This window comes from Marmota marmota, unplaced genomic scaffold (genome assembly GCF_001458135.2).
Source record: "Marmota marmota marmota unplaced genomic scaffold, marMar, whole genome shotgun sequence".
In the NCBI taxonomy this organism is placed as follows: Eukaryota; Metazoa; Chordata; class Mammalia; order Rodentia; family Sciuridae; genus Marmota; species Marmota marmota.
In genome coordinates, this window is record NW_026000108.1 from 20,052,309 (window position 1) to 20,069,651 (window position 17,343).

Below are 17,343 nucleotides of genomic sequence, written 5' to 3' on the forward strand. Positions count from 1 at the left end.
AAAAAAAAAAAAAAAAAAAATGGTATCTAGTGGCCAAAAGCTTCTTTGTGTCTATAAGGAGATACTTTAAAACCAACAAAAAAGCTTAATTTGTCAATACTATATATAAGCACACTATATATACTATATATACAAAAAAGCTTAATTTGTCAATACTATATATAAGCACATGATGCACTTCATCATGTTAGGCCAATAGTTATCTGGTTTTGAGAAGTTTCTGAAACTTGGGGGTCTTTTTTAGTCTTAAGAGAATTAGTACTGTGACAGCAGCCAAGAACCTTGGGGTCTCTTTTGCCTTTTTTTTTTTTCTTTTTGGTACCAGGGATTGAACCCAGAGGCACTTAACCACTGAGCCATATCCCCAGCCCTTTTTATTTTTATTTTTATTTTTTTTTTGAGACAGGGTTTTGCTAAGTTGTTTAGGGCCTCACAAAGTTGCTGAGACTAGTTTTGAATTTGCAATCCTCCTGCTTCAGCCTCCTGAGCCCCTGGGTTTTACAGGTGTGTGCCACCATACCTAGCTCTCTTTTGCTTTCTTAAGAAAGTAGTACAGATATTTAGCAATATAATGTTAGAGTAATTCCAACAAATAGTTTGACTAGCATTTATCAGTGTCTATCAATTGGATGCTCTTAGGTAATATAGAAATATGAGGGATTGTTATCTCCCAAGGTACTAGAATCAAGGAGCTCATTTCCTGATTTCAAAGAGAAACTAATTATAATATAAGTAACTTATAAATAGTGGGATTTCATACTTCTTAGAATTTTTTTGTAGCAAAAATGGAATTTAATTGAATTTTCTGGTTGATCTTTCAGAGTTCTGATAACCTCCTCCCTAAAATGAAGGGTTTGAAATCAGAAATATTTTTCCAAGGTCTGTTAATAGCTGTAAAGCCATTTGTGCTTTAAAACTCTTGTCAATTATTTTATTTTATGCATCCTATAAAGCCATTTGACTGAAATGTAGGAATATAATTTATTAAATTGAAAAAAATATAAAATCATGGAGATTTCTCAAAAGACTAATAATGGAACCATCACATGACCCAGCTATCCCACTCCTTGGTATTTATCCAAAAGAATTAAAGTTAGCATAATATAGGGATACATACATGACCATATTTATAGCAGCATAATTTATAATGCCCAAGTTATGGAACTAGCCCAGGTGTCTATCAACAGATGAATGGATTAAGAACACACACAATAGAGTTTTATTCAGGCATAAAGAAAAATGAAATAAGTTATTTGTAGTAAAATGAATGAATGAAATTTAAGAGCATTATGTTAAGCAAAATAAGTCAGAAGGTGAAGAGTCTTATGTTTGCTCTCATATGTGGAGGGAAAAAAGGAAAAGCGGGGTAGGGGGGTCTCATGAAATTTGAAGGGAGATCAATAGACTAGAGAAAGGGAGTGACGGGGAGAGAGGAAAGGAGAGAAAGGGGTGGAACTACAGAATGAAATTGACCAAATTATGTCATGTGCATGTGTAAATATGTCATAGTGAATCCCACTATTTTGTATAATTATAATGTACCAATTTAAAATATAATTATTAGAAAACAAGAATTTTCATGAGAAACAAAAAACATTAAGTAAATATTTTTACAGAAACAGGAGTGAAAAGTAAGATTGTTTAATTCAAGTACATAAATAAACATTAGCAAAAATATATATGAAACCTTTGAATGAGCAAATATTTTGAATAAAAATTCAGGTTATCTTGGCTTGCCTGAAATTAAGACTATTAGAAGATCAGCTCATTGATTATACTCGGGAAAACACTACGTAGAAGTAGTTTTTATAAAGACTAGATATAACATAAAGGAGGTCCCAGCGTACAACATCTTTCTCTTAATAGCCTAAGAATACTAATTGGAAGTCTTGGAGTTTCTCACTGCTGCACTTTTGCAGCTTTTAGGGAAAGGTTGGAGTTTTAAATATCCAGGTGATCTCTAAGACTCTCAGAGGATCGCCTTAATATTATTTGGATGGGATGTTCTGATATTGCCTTTTTGTGAGGAAAAAAAAATCCAGTGATAGAATTAATTTTCATTTTTCCTTCCTACAGACTTCGCATATCATTTAAATGGATGGTTCGAGCTTTCTCTGGATACTTAGCTACAGACCAGCTTTTGCTTTTGTGGGATAGAATCCTAGGATATAACTCTCTGGAAATTCTTGCTGGTAAGAGTAAATACTTTTTTGTGAAATACATGTTGTTTCTATGGTAAGGTCCCCTTCCTTTCTAACAATTGGAGATTGAGTCTACTATTGTATAATTTTTAATGTATAAACATTTAATATATTTATCTGGTTTAGAAGATAAGTACAGAGATTCTGAAGTCGATATTTCAGTCTTTTAATTGCCCAATACCAGTCTACTCCTAGTTTGTCTTTCTTAGCCCTTTTCTCTCTCTCTCTTCCTCACCTGTCTCTTAGTCTAGCCAGGACTTACTAAATCCCAGCACCTGTGAGTTCTGGGCAGCTTCTTAAGCATTCTGTTCTCTGTGCCCTACTCAACTGTACCTAAAATCCAAATCAAGACTGAGTTTCCCTGCAGAGCTGAAATCTAGTTCTTCTGGGTCTCAAGTTATACTGAATTCAAAACATTTTGTGTTTTGCTAATAGTCTGTGACTTATGTTCTAGAGTCTGAATTTGCCCTTTTAGGTATTCTCCCTTGACAAAAATAAATTTTTCTTGGTTTTTTTTTCAGGAAGCCAGATTCATCTCTAATTAATAATTAAGCAGTTAATGCAAAAGATATACATTAAAGCAAATTTGTAACACAACATACGCACTCATTATATTATTTTGCTTCTCTTAAGTGCAATAGACTCAGTTATTTTTATCATTGGGATTATCAGGAAACAAAAATAATAATTGGGAAATCTTCCTAACAATAGGTTGATAGCAGAAAAGTTGGCCTACTATTTTCTTCCTTACCTGAAATATTTAATATTTTAAAATCACTGTATGCACTACGTTGGAAATATTGCTTAGTTGAAGGAAAATATGGCTCAAATATTCTCTAGGTACCATATTAACATTTTTTGAATGCTAAGAGGTTTATAATAACTGGGTGGCATTTTAAAAATGAAAATTAGAATAATAATAAAGTACCATGAAGATAAGTAGCACCCCTGTTGTAATCAGAGATTCTCACTGACTGGGATGTTTTTAACTCCTAGAATCCTTCTCTCAGCTTTTTTTAAAGCCCATACAAATATGAGTGAGAAAAAAATGGTCTTCCCTCTTCTTTTTTGACCAAATGACAGTGATATGTGTAATCTAGAGATAGAAGGAATGCTAGAGGACATCAGGGTAACTTTTTCAAACATTTCTGACAAGTAGTTCTTATCCTCTGTTTGAACCCTTCAGTATTGGGTAATGTGTGCCTTAGCAGGAGGTCCATTTCATTTCTGGATAATATGACTTGTTTAAATGTACTCCTTATAAACCAAGGTTATTTTTATGTTTTTTCTACTATTGTATCCTCACCTCTCCCCAAAGTCTTCCATTTCTAAACTAAACAGCCTCCTTTTCTGCTACTATTTTCTCAAGTGACAGGACTGTAGACAGTTCACCAAATAGCCTTACTCTGGGTATGCCAAATACTTTTATGAGTATCATATATAGCATTTGATATCATTTCAAAAAAAAATTAAAACTTTAAAAGAAGGGAGCTCAGTATAAGAAAGTACTTTCTAATAACTAGAACTTTCCAAAAGTAGAAAGAGCTCTTAAACTGTCACCTGACAAATCAAGAGGTTTTGTAACTTGAAAAAAACATTGAATTAGAAAGCCTTCGAGGCCTCTTTCAATTTAAAATCTCTCATCCTATGCCTTATCACCTTCTAGCAGCCTGAAGGAAAAAAGAAATAGATGTCTGTGGAATACTGTATTTTCTCTAAACCAGGCACTATGCTATGAGCTAAATACATTAATGAAAAACATACTGATGAATAGGTGGAAAAGTAACCTGCACTATTTCATTCATCTACTTTACCTGAGTATCTTTTTAAAAATCAACAGGAAAGAATTCTAGAACATCTAGAAATGAAACTGGATAAATCTGAATTCCCCTCTCATGGAATTCAGGTAAAAAGCCACAGGAGTAGATAATTTCATATGGAAGTATACAAATTCGGGTTTTTTTAATATTTATTTTTTTTTTTAGTTGTAGTTGGACACAATACCCTTGATTTATTTATTTATTTATTTATTTTATGTGGTGCTGAGGATCAAACCCTGGGCCTCACCACACGCTAGGCAAGTGCTCTACCACTGAGCCACAATCCCAGCCCCAAATTCATTTTATTTCATACATTTTTAGTATGAGTATTTTGGGACCACTGTTTTCGATCAAGTGAGTTATTGGTATTTAAGAATATCTTAATAAATATCTCTGGCTTAAATTGCAAATTAGAGCCTTTTAAAGAACAATTTAAAGCAATGGTGTCCATGTTCATAATAGTATAATTAATGAGAATAGTTTAAAAGATAAGACATGAATATTACAGTGTCCACATTTTGTACAAAGCATGATTTTGATCAGAAATATCCAGAAGTATAGATCTTTTCTCCTTGGCAAACAAACCTGTTCTGCAGAAGGACTGGGCAGATTAAACATGAAGCAAACAGAAAGGAACTTCTGTGATGTGACACAAGATAAATAAAGGTTATGAGCACATAAGCATTGTGGATGCTGAGGTCAGTTAGTAAACTGCTTTCTTCCCCTTCTCTTATCTGCTCTTGGCAAAACAACTTCCCACCATGTAAAGGTCTTTTCTGATATGGTAGAAACTTTGCACGTCCTGTCAAGCTTTCAGCAACTCAGTTCAGTTATACACAGACAAGGCAGTGGTGATCATGTTCCTAGTTCCTCCTATGAGTCCAGATATTAAGAAGCTACATAACTGGCCCATAGAAAATGGTTTCCTTTGATATGCTTATAAACATGGAGCTCCATGACTTTAAAATACTTTTCTTTTTTTCAGTTAAAGAAAAATTCTTTGTCCCAAATTCTTTGTCCCAAATCTTTGTTACACATTGAATAGTTGCAGATGATTTGAATTTAAATTTTGTTTTACTACTATGCTTTTTTCTTGAGAATTTTCCTCTAACTGGTTCTAATGTTTTTTGCCAGATTTTCCAAAATCTCTTGTTCCCTAAAAAAGTGCCTGAGCTTCCCAATCATTGGTTGCACCCCACCCTGCCTTGGGAAATTAAGAAGCCTCCCTCCTGATAGCCACTCCTCAAGCACAAACCACCTGCTGCCACGGCCAGGACACCATGGTGTCATCCTGCATGCCATCTCTGTGGAACCATTCTGAGGGGCAGAAGAACACATCCTGCATAGGAAAGCATATGGATTTTTATGTCAGGGATGAGTGACTACTGCTTACCTCAGTCTCATTAGTGGCACCATGCAGTGGTTAGGTGCATAGATGCAGAGCCAGAGAAGACTGTTGGCTCTACTGTTTTCTACCTGAGTGACTCTAAACATTTCCCCAGCTCACTGTGCCTCAGTTTCTACATTAGGAAAATTGAGCTAATAGTATTTAATTTATAGAATTGGTATAAGAATTAACTATTATTATTTTCATAGTAAAATGTATTTTTAAAAATTCACGTTTGCATGAAGTTTGTAATATACCTAGAACCAGGTTCCAAATAATTCTTAATATCTATCACAACCAGTCTCCTAAATTTCAATGAATTGATGAGTAGAGAAAGCACTACTACCACTGGTGATGGGGGAAATAAAGGGAAGAAATCAAGCACGGTCTCCAGGCAATTCCATCTCCTTATGTGGGTCACCTACCTCTTACTTTACATGGGTTCTTCTATTGTTCATGATTCATTTTCACATATAGTTTTATGGTAATTTATTTATTAATAAGTGGTTAATTTTAGCATGACTTTTACCTTATGCGGATTTTTTAAAATATTTTTTTAGTTGTAGTTAGACACAATACCTTTATTTTACTTATTTATTTTTATGTGGTACTGAGGGTCAAACCTAGCACCTCACACGTGCTAGGCAAGTGCTCTACCGCTGAGCCACAACCCCAGCCCTTATGTAGATTTTTAATGGAAATAATATCTGTATTTTCTATGTAATGTATATTATTAAAGTTCAAATTGTTCTATAATCCACTTTTCAAAATTTCATCTTCCTTTTCCTATAGCCAACATTAATGTGTCAAGATCAATCCCAGAGCAGTCCTCCCACAGAAATATCCATTTGTAACATGAAGAGATCAATGCTGAGTATATAAAATATAAATATAATCAAATATTATAAAAGCATTTTTTTCAGAAAAAAAGTTGTATTTCCATCAGGAAACTTCCTGGGTACATATAAAATGCAATCTGATATACTTACAAATTTGGCTTTCATTGACTTTCCTGAAGCTCCCCAAGGCATTAATAAGAAACACCTGTGTCAAAATAAACCTTTATTTTATAGGACAGTCCTTAGAGCTTCATGCCATGTAAAAACTGTTATAATTTAGTTGTAGGTATGAAAGAAACATTGTATAAAATGACTATTTTAGGACCACTGAATTTTCCTTTTCCCTGAACTGGCATTTAGTTTGTCTAGCCTTCAGTCACGGATCTCTACGGTAGAGAGTTTCTTTTTATCACAAGATCTTAACTCAGAATGCAGGGGTGCAGCTGTGTCAAGCACTGGTCCTGAGCTTTCTGAGTGTCTTGTGGGCATAGCAGGAACTTTGCCAGCTGTTGAGTAGGCCTGCAGTTGAAATAGTGTGCATTCTTTTCCAGTCCTGGCAGCTGCCGTGTTTGCTTTCCGAGCAGTGAACCTGATGGAGGTGACATCACTGGCTGCAGCTGAAGTAAGGATAAGTTTCACTCAGATGGGATGGAAATAGTTCCTGAGAGATTGCCAGGCTCAGTCACTTTAGTATCTGATGCATAGGACACACTTGTAGCCCATTTTTTAACTCTGGTAAAACCTCTAAGTTCTGAGCTAATATTAAGTGTTCATATTTCCCTAAATCCCTTGAAAACAACCTTCTTCTGAAGGGACCATATATGAGTTTATTATAGAAAACCATTATTACCATTATAGCAAGCAGATACCTAGTAATTTTAATAGAAACTATCGAAGCTGTGTTATGTTTTCTTATTATTGTTTACATCCATATGTTATAGAATAGAGAAAAGCCAGTTGAAAGAGTTAAAGTGTGTGTGTGTGTGGATGATAATAATAAAGACATATCAGCTTTTTTGGTTATTTTTATTGTGAGTTAGTTATTTAAAGCTGATTTATTTTCAATGGTACAATTTACACCTGAAATATGGTTCAATTAATAGGGCTTACCATATTATTCTATTAGTTACCACTAATAGAAATGTAAATTTTATCCTTAAAATAGCTGCCAACATGCTTTATTTAAGGGAAGAGGATGTTTATGTGTCTTGCAACTGAATAAATATTAATTCCATCTCAAAATGATTTCCTGAAGTCAGTTACTCCTTAGACTATAATAACGGGTCTAGGATTCATAATGTACGTTTATTTATAGAAGCAAGTTGAAATGTTAGACCTCTTATAAACTCTTGCTACCTTGTATATTTGAAGAAGGCTCAGGCTGTGAAGGTCTAGGTTATTTTCTACTGCACATTTTAGCTTTGTGCACATGTACTAACATTAATGCATTCAGAAAAGAGGGGAGTTGTAGCTTTCATACAGAGATTTAAGATAAATCATGCCAAAACTACATTGTAATGGTGTTTTTATTGTATCTTATTTCCTAGACTTCACTTTGCAATTAATAATTCTTTTCGTTTTTCTATTTCAGGCAGTCCTTGCTGACCTTTCTACTTTAAAAGTTATGCCACTTCTTCAAATTTTCCTGTTTGCTACTGTCACCTGATTTCTTCAAGGTCATTGACAAGACATCTAGTTTTTCATCAGAAACTAATCATGAACTATGCAAACTCTGCATAAAACCAAAATTAAATTTTGCATATAAGCCAATAAAGATCATGTTCCCTCCTGTTAAAGCTAAGTCATTTTTCACTTTTTGAAACAATTCTGCACACCAAATATTGCATTGCATGCTGCTGATTTTCAAGAGAGAAGCAATAAACATAACTTCTGCTACATTGAGCTTACTATATCTATAATCCTGACTTGTTAAAGGCATGTAAGAATATATGCAATAAGAACTAAAGATGCTGTAATAAACTTCAAGAGGTCATGTAGCTTCTTGGACAATTCTTTTATGTCAGTGTATAAACTTATCCCTAGATAATGTATTATAAATGTTTGTAAATGTCTTACAAGTTGCTCTTCCCCCAGAGCCAGGGGTAGAATATGATGTGAGAAGGCCTGAAAAAGGTACACTTTTGATATTAGTAACTTTTCACTCACTAGGGATTTTCTGCCCTCTCCATTTTATTTCTCCCTTAAGCATCTCTACTGGGAAAGGTTTAATACTATTTTCTCCATCTAGCAATATTTTATTCTTCACTCGCTGAAAGTCAGAACATTATAGAGATTTCCCTCTGCACTTCTCAATCTTCCATCTCTTGTTTAGAAGCTGAGGCCTGTTGTCAGGTTCTTTTTTTCTAGAAGAACACAAAGAGGGCACCCCAAGGAATGAAGGGAAAGAAGAACCAAAACCACATCCATTGCTGCTGGAGCTTGAGTTAACAAGATCCACTTCTAGGCCGAGCAGCTGAGATAGACACTCAACCCAGAACTGAAGCCATGATGCAAGGCATTGTGTTGTATTTTGGTCTTCATTATAAGTCTAGAGCCTTATTTTATATTACTTTCTAAAGAACCACCTTTTCAGTAATATGGAATAATAGTATGTGAAAAAAAATCCAAAACCCATTGTCTTCTGACTATAGGTTCAAAGTCAAGAGGCTAATCACTTTAGTAAAACTGTAAATCAATAGATAAGATTCTTATTGACTAGGATTTTATTAAGCTTAATCCAAATGTATTTCATGAATATTTTATTTTGACAGTATATATTAGGAAATGTATGAAATTTAGCACAAAACTTTAAAGGTGATGAAGTTTAGTATAACTAGTTTATTGATTTGAAAATCTACTTATATCGTTATATTCATCAGGTATTTGTTGACTTTCTAAGTAGTAAATATTGTGATTGATTTTTTTTCCATGAAGACTATCACACCTGATTGATTCTTAATAAATTCCATTTTACTGCTTTTGAAGGTGACACACTTATAACATGCTTTGCCATTGAACATGTACAAATGCACATACATGGAGAGGATAAGTATACATCTATGAATGTTATCACTCACCTCCCTCATTCTAAAAAGATGACAAGAATATTGGGAAGAAAGTGTGGTTTAAATGATCACTGTCAAATGTGTACAGATACTACCATATTTGGCTTCCTTCTTTAGAATATTCATAAGCTTTTTAAAAAGAGGTGATGTTATAGTCTAATACAGAATATTGTGGATTTGGCCCTAGCTATAAGTACCTAAATAATTAAATCTCTGTTAACTGCAATTTAGGGATGGGAGGGAAATGGACAGTAGAAAATTATTGTATCTGCTCTGTTTACCTTACAAGATTATATAAGAACAAATAAAAAATATATATTTGAAAATGATTTTTTAAACTGCAAAGCACCAAGCAAATATAAGATATGGTTGATAACTAATTTCATATGTGACATTTTAAAGTCAAATGGTACAGATAATATATGAAGAATGCCCAATTACTTTAGCATTTGTATTATTTTTTTTTCTTGAAAATTTAAGACTATGTCTCTAAGAAAATAAGTGGACTATGACATAGCAGATTCTTTCATTTGGTACAGGTGGCTCTAGCAGTAATTCTGAATCTCAATCCCAAAAACAAACCTGGTAAGCAACCATATGTTTTACTGCTATCGCAAACCTCTCTGGTATGCCCTGCTCTTTGCTACTTTTTGGAATACTGGAAGGGGAAATCAGGCTCTTCCTAACTCTAACAGCACTTCCTCACACTACCTCGCTTGTCTTCCTTCCATTTGCATTCTCCCATGTCACCTCCTATCTGCCACTAACACTGACTTCACATCTGCACTGCCAGTGATCCCAGTATCTGAGTGAACAGTGGTAATTATTCTATCAATGGCCATTGGCACTGATGAAGAAATAGCCTGGGCAAATTATGTTTGGCTCTGCTAGATTTCAGTTGACCCACTAATGTTATATGCTGTGACCTAATATTTGGAAGAGCTTATTTAATAATCTTTTTATCTGAATGTGTGATAATGCAGTGTTCTGCATAATTGAAATTTACAGCTTGTCTTAACTGCATAGCACCCTGTTACACTCAGCATGCACTCTCTCCTATTTTCCAAGGAAACTAGAAACCATTAGGCTTGAGCCTCCTCAGCCTTCAACTTCAAAAGTTAACTTTGTTCCCCATGCTTAATTTCTTCCTTCTTGTCTCAAAAAGTGTCTAATCTATTCCTATAATTCTGTAAATGCAGATTTGATTGGGTCATTTCTATGCCTAAAAAAATTCACCAACTCCTCATTGCTTAAAGGGTAAGTCCAGATTCTGTAGCATCACAGGAATAATTCTTCACAGCTGGATCTTCCCATTTTTATGCTCCCACACTGATCCATTATCCTAAACTTCAGTATCACCAGATTGCATGCTGATCCTAGACCAGCTGCAGCTATTCATTTTGTCTCTGCCAGAGGGATCCTCTCCATTTTTAAAGGTGCCCCTCAAAAACTTTCTTCTGTTGTAAAGATACCCTGGAGCTTATAAATTAGCATTACTCCCCTCTCTTTGTTCTCCGTAAAATTGTTCATCTGTTCATATGGTGCTTATAATATTGAGGGTTTTTTTTTTTCTGATTGTCACTTTATTCCCAAGGAAATTTTTGTTGACTCATCTTACATGTAGAAGTTACAAGAAGAAATTTGTCCATGTGAGTTTGTATCCTCTCACGTGATCCAAAATTGTTTGGATGTTTTTCTTGAAACATAATTCCCCTTCCATATCTATAGACTCCCTTCTTCCACAAAGTCTCTAATTTTTATTTGGAGTTCTGCCCCCTCCCCCATGTGCTTCAGGTGAGGCTACTCCCAACCTCAGGATCCATGGATGGGCCAAGGAATTACCTTTTGCCATTCCCCTGGCCACAGGGATTGCCCCAGGATCCAGGCTGTCTGCAAAGAGTGAAAGCCAATGAAACACCATTAGAAGACTTGGTTTAAACTTTCAGGGAACTTTCACTGTCTGTGAAAAAGGATGCAGGGTCTGAGCTTTTGCAACCTAGGAATGGAGAATGAAAAGCTCTTCTTTGTCTTTGCAGGCTTCCCATGGGCCATTTTGTTACATGAGCCATAGGATTTTCCTTGCAACAGAAGGATCCTAACTGCTAACAGTTATTTCCCTTTTAGGTGATCACCTTTTTAAATATGGGTACCATTAGGTACAGAACCTCTGCCTACACACTGCTCAAACTAGAGTAGTATTTTGTTACCTTCTTTCAATCAAGATGCAACCATGATCTTACAAGGACCTTAGTAGGTCTACATTTTAGACCTACTAAGCTACTTGAAGTACCTAACACAGGGTATATATTTTGCCTTTGGTCATTTGCTCAGCTCCCTCTGCTTAGAATGCCTTCTCTTCTCTCTATCTAACTGTAACTTGTACCTCAAAACCCAACACAGGGACGACTACTCCTCTCATGAACCCTCCTCCAACCCTTAATATACATATGTTATATCATGATCATATGTTAGCTCATCTTTCTTTTCTGCTATTCTGAGATGCCTTGTCTAGTAGAAAATGTTTTGGTTTTTTTAGCTTTAAGTCTCTAGAATCTAACATAATGCTTGCCCCATAGTAGACTTAATAAGTGATTATTAAGTGAACAAGTGAAGTCATCTAATTTAATTCACTTATTTTACTGATAAAGGAACTTTCTGTGTTCAAATAATAACTTACCTGTCCAGTGTTACCCAACTATTTTGTCTACCACGTTGATTTGAGACATTGCCTATGGAAGTTCAAAAAAGAATTATTTTCAGGGGAAAAAACTGCAAATGCTTCACTTAATTTTTTTTTCATTTAAGTCAACTTTATTATGGTATAATTATATACAATAAAATTATATGTTTTAAAATAAAACTCATTTTAAATGTGTAGTTCCTTAGGTTTTGACAAATATATGTACCCATACCACCACTGTCACAATCAAGGTACAGAATATTTTTATCATCCAAAACAGTTCTTTTTGTGCCCCTTCCCATTTATATACACATTCACTCCAAATACTCAGTGATCTACTTCCAGCTCTAAAGATTAGATTTCCCTTTTCTAGAGTTTCAGCATGTGTACTCTTCTGTGTCTGGCTTCTTTTATTCAACATAATGTTTTAAGATTTCTTCATGTTATTATGTAATCAATAGTTCATTCCTTTTTATTATTGAATACAAGTCTTCATAAGGATATATATCTTCATTTCTCTGGGGCAAATGTGTAGTAGTATAATTTCTATATAATATACAAGCACATGTTTGACTTTCTAAAAAGCCCTCAAATTTTTTCTGAAATGGCTCTACCATTTTACATTTCTACCAGCAATCTCTAAAAGTTCCAGTTATTCCATATCCTTACCAACACTGGTATTAACATGTTAGTAATTCTAATAATTAGTTTTAGTGTGGATTTCCCTAGTTACTAATGAGGTTGATCATATTTTCATGCTTATTTTCCATTTATATGTACAATATTCTTTTGTCAAGAGTGCAAATCTTTTGATCACTTTTAATCGATTGTCTTATTATTAAATTGTAAGAATTCTTTACTTAGGCTACATTGTGTTTTGCAAAAATCTTCTCCGAGCTTATAATTATTTCATAATTTTAATTATTCTTTTAAAGAGCTAAAGTTTTTATTTTGTTGAGGTTTAATTTATTTTTATTATTTATATTTTTGGCATTCTATGAAATCTCATCATAACTCCAGGTCACAAAAATTTTTTTCCGATATTTTCTTCTAGGAACTTTATGGATTTAAGTCTACAATCCATTTTTTAAGTTAATTTTTGTATATGGTGCAAGTAGAGGACTGAGCTCATGTTTTTACATATGCATATATACACCATTTGCTCAAAAGACTATCTTTTCCTTTTACATCTGCACTTTGTTCAAAACCAATTTGCATGTATGTGTAGGCTGGTTTCTGAACTTTCTGTTTTGTTTCATGGGTTTATGCCCGTTTTTATTCCAAAGCCACACAGTCTTGATTTTTATAGCCATATAGCAAGTTTTAAATTGGGTAGGGTAAGACCTCTAACTGTTTGCCTGTGTCAAAACTAATTTGGCTATTCTAGATTCATTACATTTCTAAATAACTTTTAGGATCAGTTTTTCAATTTGTACCAAAATGAGAAGGGGGAAAAAAAGGCCTGCTGGGATTTTTATTGAGAGAGCATTGGTTATATAAATCAGTTTGGGGACAATTGATATCATAACAATATTGAGACTTCTAATTCATAAATGGCATATCTCTCCCTTTAGGTCTTGTATGATTTTACACAGCAGTATGTTGTGGTATTAGTATACAGTGCATAAATCTTGTTAAATGTATCTCTAATTATTTCATATTTTGATGCTATTGTAAATGGTATTTTTAATTTCTCTTTCCAGTGGTTTTTTGTTAATATATAGACATACCAATGAATTTTTATATTGACCTTGTATCCTGAGACCTTGCTCAATTACTACTGCTACTGCCCTTTTTTGCGGCTTCCCCAAGATTTTCTACATATATAACATCTATAAATAAAGATAGTTTTGCTTCTTTCTTTCAAATCTCTATGCCTTTTATTTTATTTTATTTTATTTTGCTTCTCTTACTAACTAGAACCTACAATACAGAAGTGTTGCAGCTCACCTAATTTTAAATGAAATGTACTTCTTTCCTGAACAAATGTAACAAATATTTTAAAATATGTATAAATGTAGATGTTGCCAATTTAGATATAAACATCAAGGAAAGTGAGATTCAGAAGGAGGGTCAGGAGAGACATTGACATACAATGAGATAAGCCTGGGGAAGTGTTATGTTGCTGATCATCCCAATGACTTCTTAAAATCATTCTTTTAAACAGTAGGTTTCAGGTATTGTCAATGTGCTTGTCACGAAAATAAGAAAATCATTTTTAATTACTTCAACTGTTATTTATCCTTAAAACTTTTCTCAAAAATATGTGGTATGTATATATTTATTCAAATATTAAATGCTTGCTTTTAGCAAGGTACTGTGCTGGACATTCAGTACATATGTACATTTGTGTGATTGCTTTTTCTGTAATAAGTGCAGTAAGAGATAGTACTTCCTAAATAAATAGAATCATATTTTTCTCAAAGTAATGGTTCCCTGCTTCCTATGATAGGAAAAAAAAAAGTTCTTCCTAAAGATGTTTATATCCTAATCCCTGAAACCTGTGAATATGTTACCTTACATGACAAAAGGGACTTGCTGATGTTCTTAAGAATTTTGAGACAGAGAGATGATCCTGGATTGTCAGATGACCCAATGTTATGACAGGGGAGGTTGCTTATATGTGAAAAAGAGAGGAAGAGAATGTAAATCAGGGAACTGAAGGTGCTATGCTGCTGAATTTGAAAATGGAGGAAAGAACTTATGAGCTGAGAAATACAGGCAACTGTAGATGCTGGAAAAGGCAAGGAAATGGATTCTCCTCTAGAGAGTCCAGAAGTAATTCAGCCCTGCTGAACTTTGATTTTAGGACTTTTGACTTCCAGAAGTATAAGATAATAAAACAGTGTTGTTTTTAAGCCCCAGAGTGTGTGGAAACGTGTTACAGCAACAAGAGGAAATGAATCCACCTCCTCTCAGATAAATTTAGTTTACCAGATTAACTATAATATATGACAGTAATAAGTTCACATTGTTTTAATTTTTTTATAAAATAGGTGACTATATGTCTAATTTCTCTGGGTTTTATAATGATCAAAAGAGGCAAATATGTAAAAGTTTTTTTGTGTGTGTGGTGCTGGAGATTAGAAACCAGGGCCTTGTGCGTACAAGGCAAGCACTCTACCAACTGAGCTATATCCCCAGCCATGTAAAGGTATTTTGACAACTACTTTCTACTGTTCTGTTACTGATACAAAAAAGACCACAGAACATTGGGCAAATAAAAGGAAGGAAGAGTGATATTTGGGAAAATGTTATCATCAAGCTCTAATGTTTCCTTCCAGGTGGAGGCCTCTCACTGGTGTAATGCTCCTGATCTATAGCTGGCTCCAAACCCCTCCTCCCTTGGAGATGAATGAATTAGATTATTGGCAGGTTGGGATAATAGAATGAGCATGTAAAGCCAGCTTCCTCTCTTCTCTTTCTTAGGATCCAGAGAACATATGTTCTGCACTACCCCTCTATTGCCTAAGCATTACAAAGTCTTGATCCCATGGTATGGGATTGAGGTGGGGAGAGGGAATGGGTATAGATGTTTAGTGCTATCTATAACTAAGTGAATATGTATAAGAGTTAGTTTTAAAAAGTCAGTCTTTGCTATGAAATGAAGTCACATTTTCTGGAATTAACTTTTCATTTGATCATTGTAAAACCCAGAGAAATCATCTTCTTCTGCTATGAACAGTCTAAGTTTTAATTTTGTCTCTCAGGTATTGCAGAACTATGAAAAGCATGCTGCTTATTGGACTCCCAATCTCACTAAACAAGGAAGTTGAGGATTGCAAAGAAGCAATCATAATGATGGGTCATGTAATATAAACTAGAAGAGAATTAAAGGTGGGAACAAATGGTGATTCCTATAAATAAACCAGAATGATGGATTCAAGGTCAAAGCAAGAAAGTAAAAAGGCACTTTTAAAGGAATGGTCCTTTTCAAGGCAAGTAATTTGAAAGGTTCATATTTGTAGATGTTTGCATTTGAAATTTTGGAGGTTGTATCATTTCTGTTGATGCCAAGATGTAAGGCATGATGATTAACTGGAGTAGGAAAAAACACTACTGAAAATATGAGAAAGTTAAAACACCAAGAGTCCATGGTGTGAGATGAATCATCAACACACACATTGAAGTCACCAAAAAGAATCACAGAAGGAGGGATAAAGAAGAAAATTGAGTTATAAACTAGCTTTCCTGAGAATAAGAAGAAAAGACCCAGAGACTACTAGTAGATGATAGCAGGATGGAGGGGGCAGAGTGATATAACCAGATGGTGTGAGCCTCCACAGAGCAGAAGGGGTTTGCAAGAGGGAAGGGAGAATAACACTCTCCTTGGCATTAAGGAGTAAGGATGGTGCTGAAGCACTTTGGACAAGAGACAGAAAACTTCCTTTTAAAAGGGATACAGAGAAACTGTCCCCAGAATATATAGCCTTTTAGTTAAGTAAGAAGGTAAACAAAACCTTCAGAAAAGAGGTTACAAAACACAGTTTATTGAACTCACATTGAGAATTGGGAATTCCAAGAGGTAGATGGTAATGGTTTGCTTGGAAGGTAATCCAGGTCTGAGGAGTAAGGGTGGGGAGTTAGATCAGAGAAAGGAAGAAAGTTCAAGTAATTATGTCTAGGGAACTTGGAATCTGATAGAAATGGTGATAAACAGAGATGTATACATGGGCCAGTCTTCTCAGAAGTGTCTGAGTAATAACCTCCACTGCTTGGTCCAGATCATTTCTCCATGTGGTGGGGCAGCTGCCTCCTCAGGAAGACTAGCATAGTCTACTGTTGTCAGCTGCTTCTTTAGACACACACTATGGTTGTCTCTGCTCTGGCACTATGCTAGTTTGGTAACTCACCTATTTATTGCTTATCAGTGAATTTAGTTCTTCTCTCTCCCTCTTTTGGCTTCTGTCTATTCATTGTTTCTACTTGTTCATGACATGGAGAAAGACTATTTTAATTGTTCAGACAAAAGGAACTCTTTTATAAATGGTTGTGAAATAGCATAAATTATCTCTAATATGCATCTTAAATTTGCACCCATAACATTTACAGTATTCCACCAAGGACTTGGGTAATGAACTAACCCAAGAAGGGATGGAGGAAGAGAGGAAAAGGAGAGAAAGGGGATTTGGAAAAGGACATATACTTTTTGTGTTGATGGGTTTCTTTCCCTAGAGTAGGAGAAAAGTGGATGAATGAGTATTTTATGTGTGAGAGCCTAAAGAAAAAGGAAAGAAGTGAAAGCATGTTTGAAAGGAAAGAAAATATGGGACTCCCTCTTTAAGAGTCGTCCCCAAATTTGTCAGAGGTCTGGATAATGCCAGACTGGAGGTCAAGTGCAGAAATGGTCC

At 34.7% G+C, this 17,343-nt stretch overlaps 1 protein-coding gene across 3 annotated transcripts in view; it reads left to right on the forward strand.

The window, feature by feature from the left end:
• The window catches only part of Tbc1d19 (TBC1 domain family member 19), an 84,324-nt gene extending 76,080 nt beyond the window's left edge, over window positions 1-8,244 (forward strand). For all 3 annotated transcript variants that reach the window (XM_048784298.1, XM_015482015.2, XM_015482014.2), the window contains 3 exons: window positions 2,077-2,192; window positions 6,799-6,869; window positions 7,839-8,244. In XM_048784298.1, coding sequence (XP_048640255.1) covers window positions 2,077-2,192; window positions 6,799-6,869; window positions 7,839-7,913 — 262 coding nt within the window. In that variant the 3' untranslated portion in view covers window positions 7,914-8,244. The remainder of the gene's footprint in view (window positions 1-2,076; window positions 2,193-6,798; window positions 6,870-7,838) is intronic.
• Window positions 8,245-17,343: the final 9,099 nt, after the last annotated feature.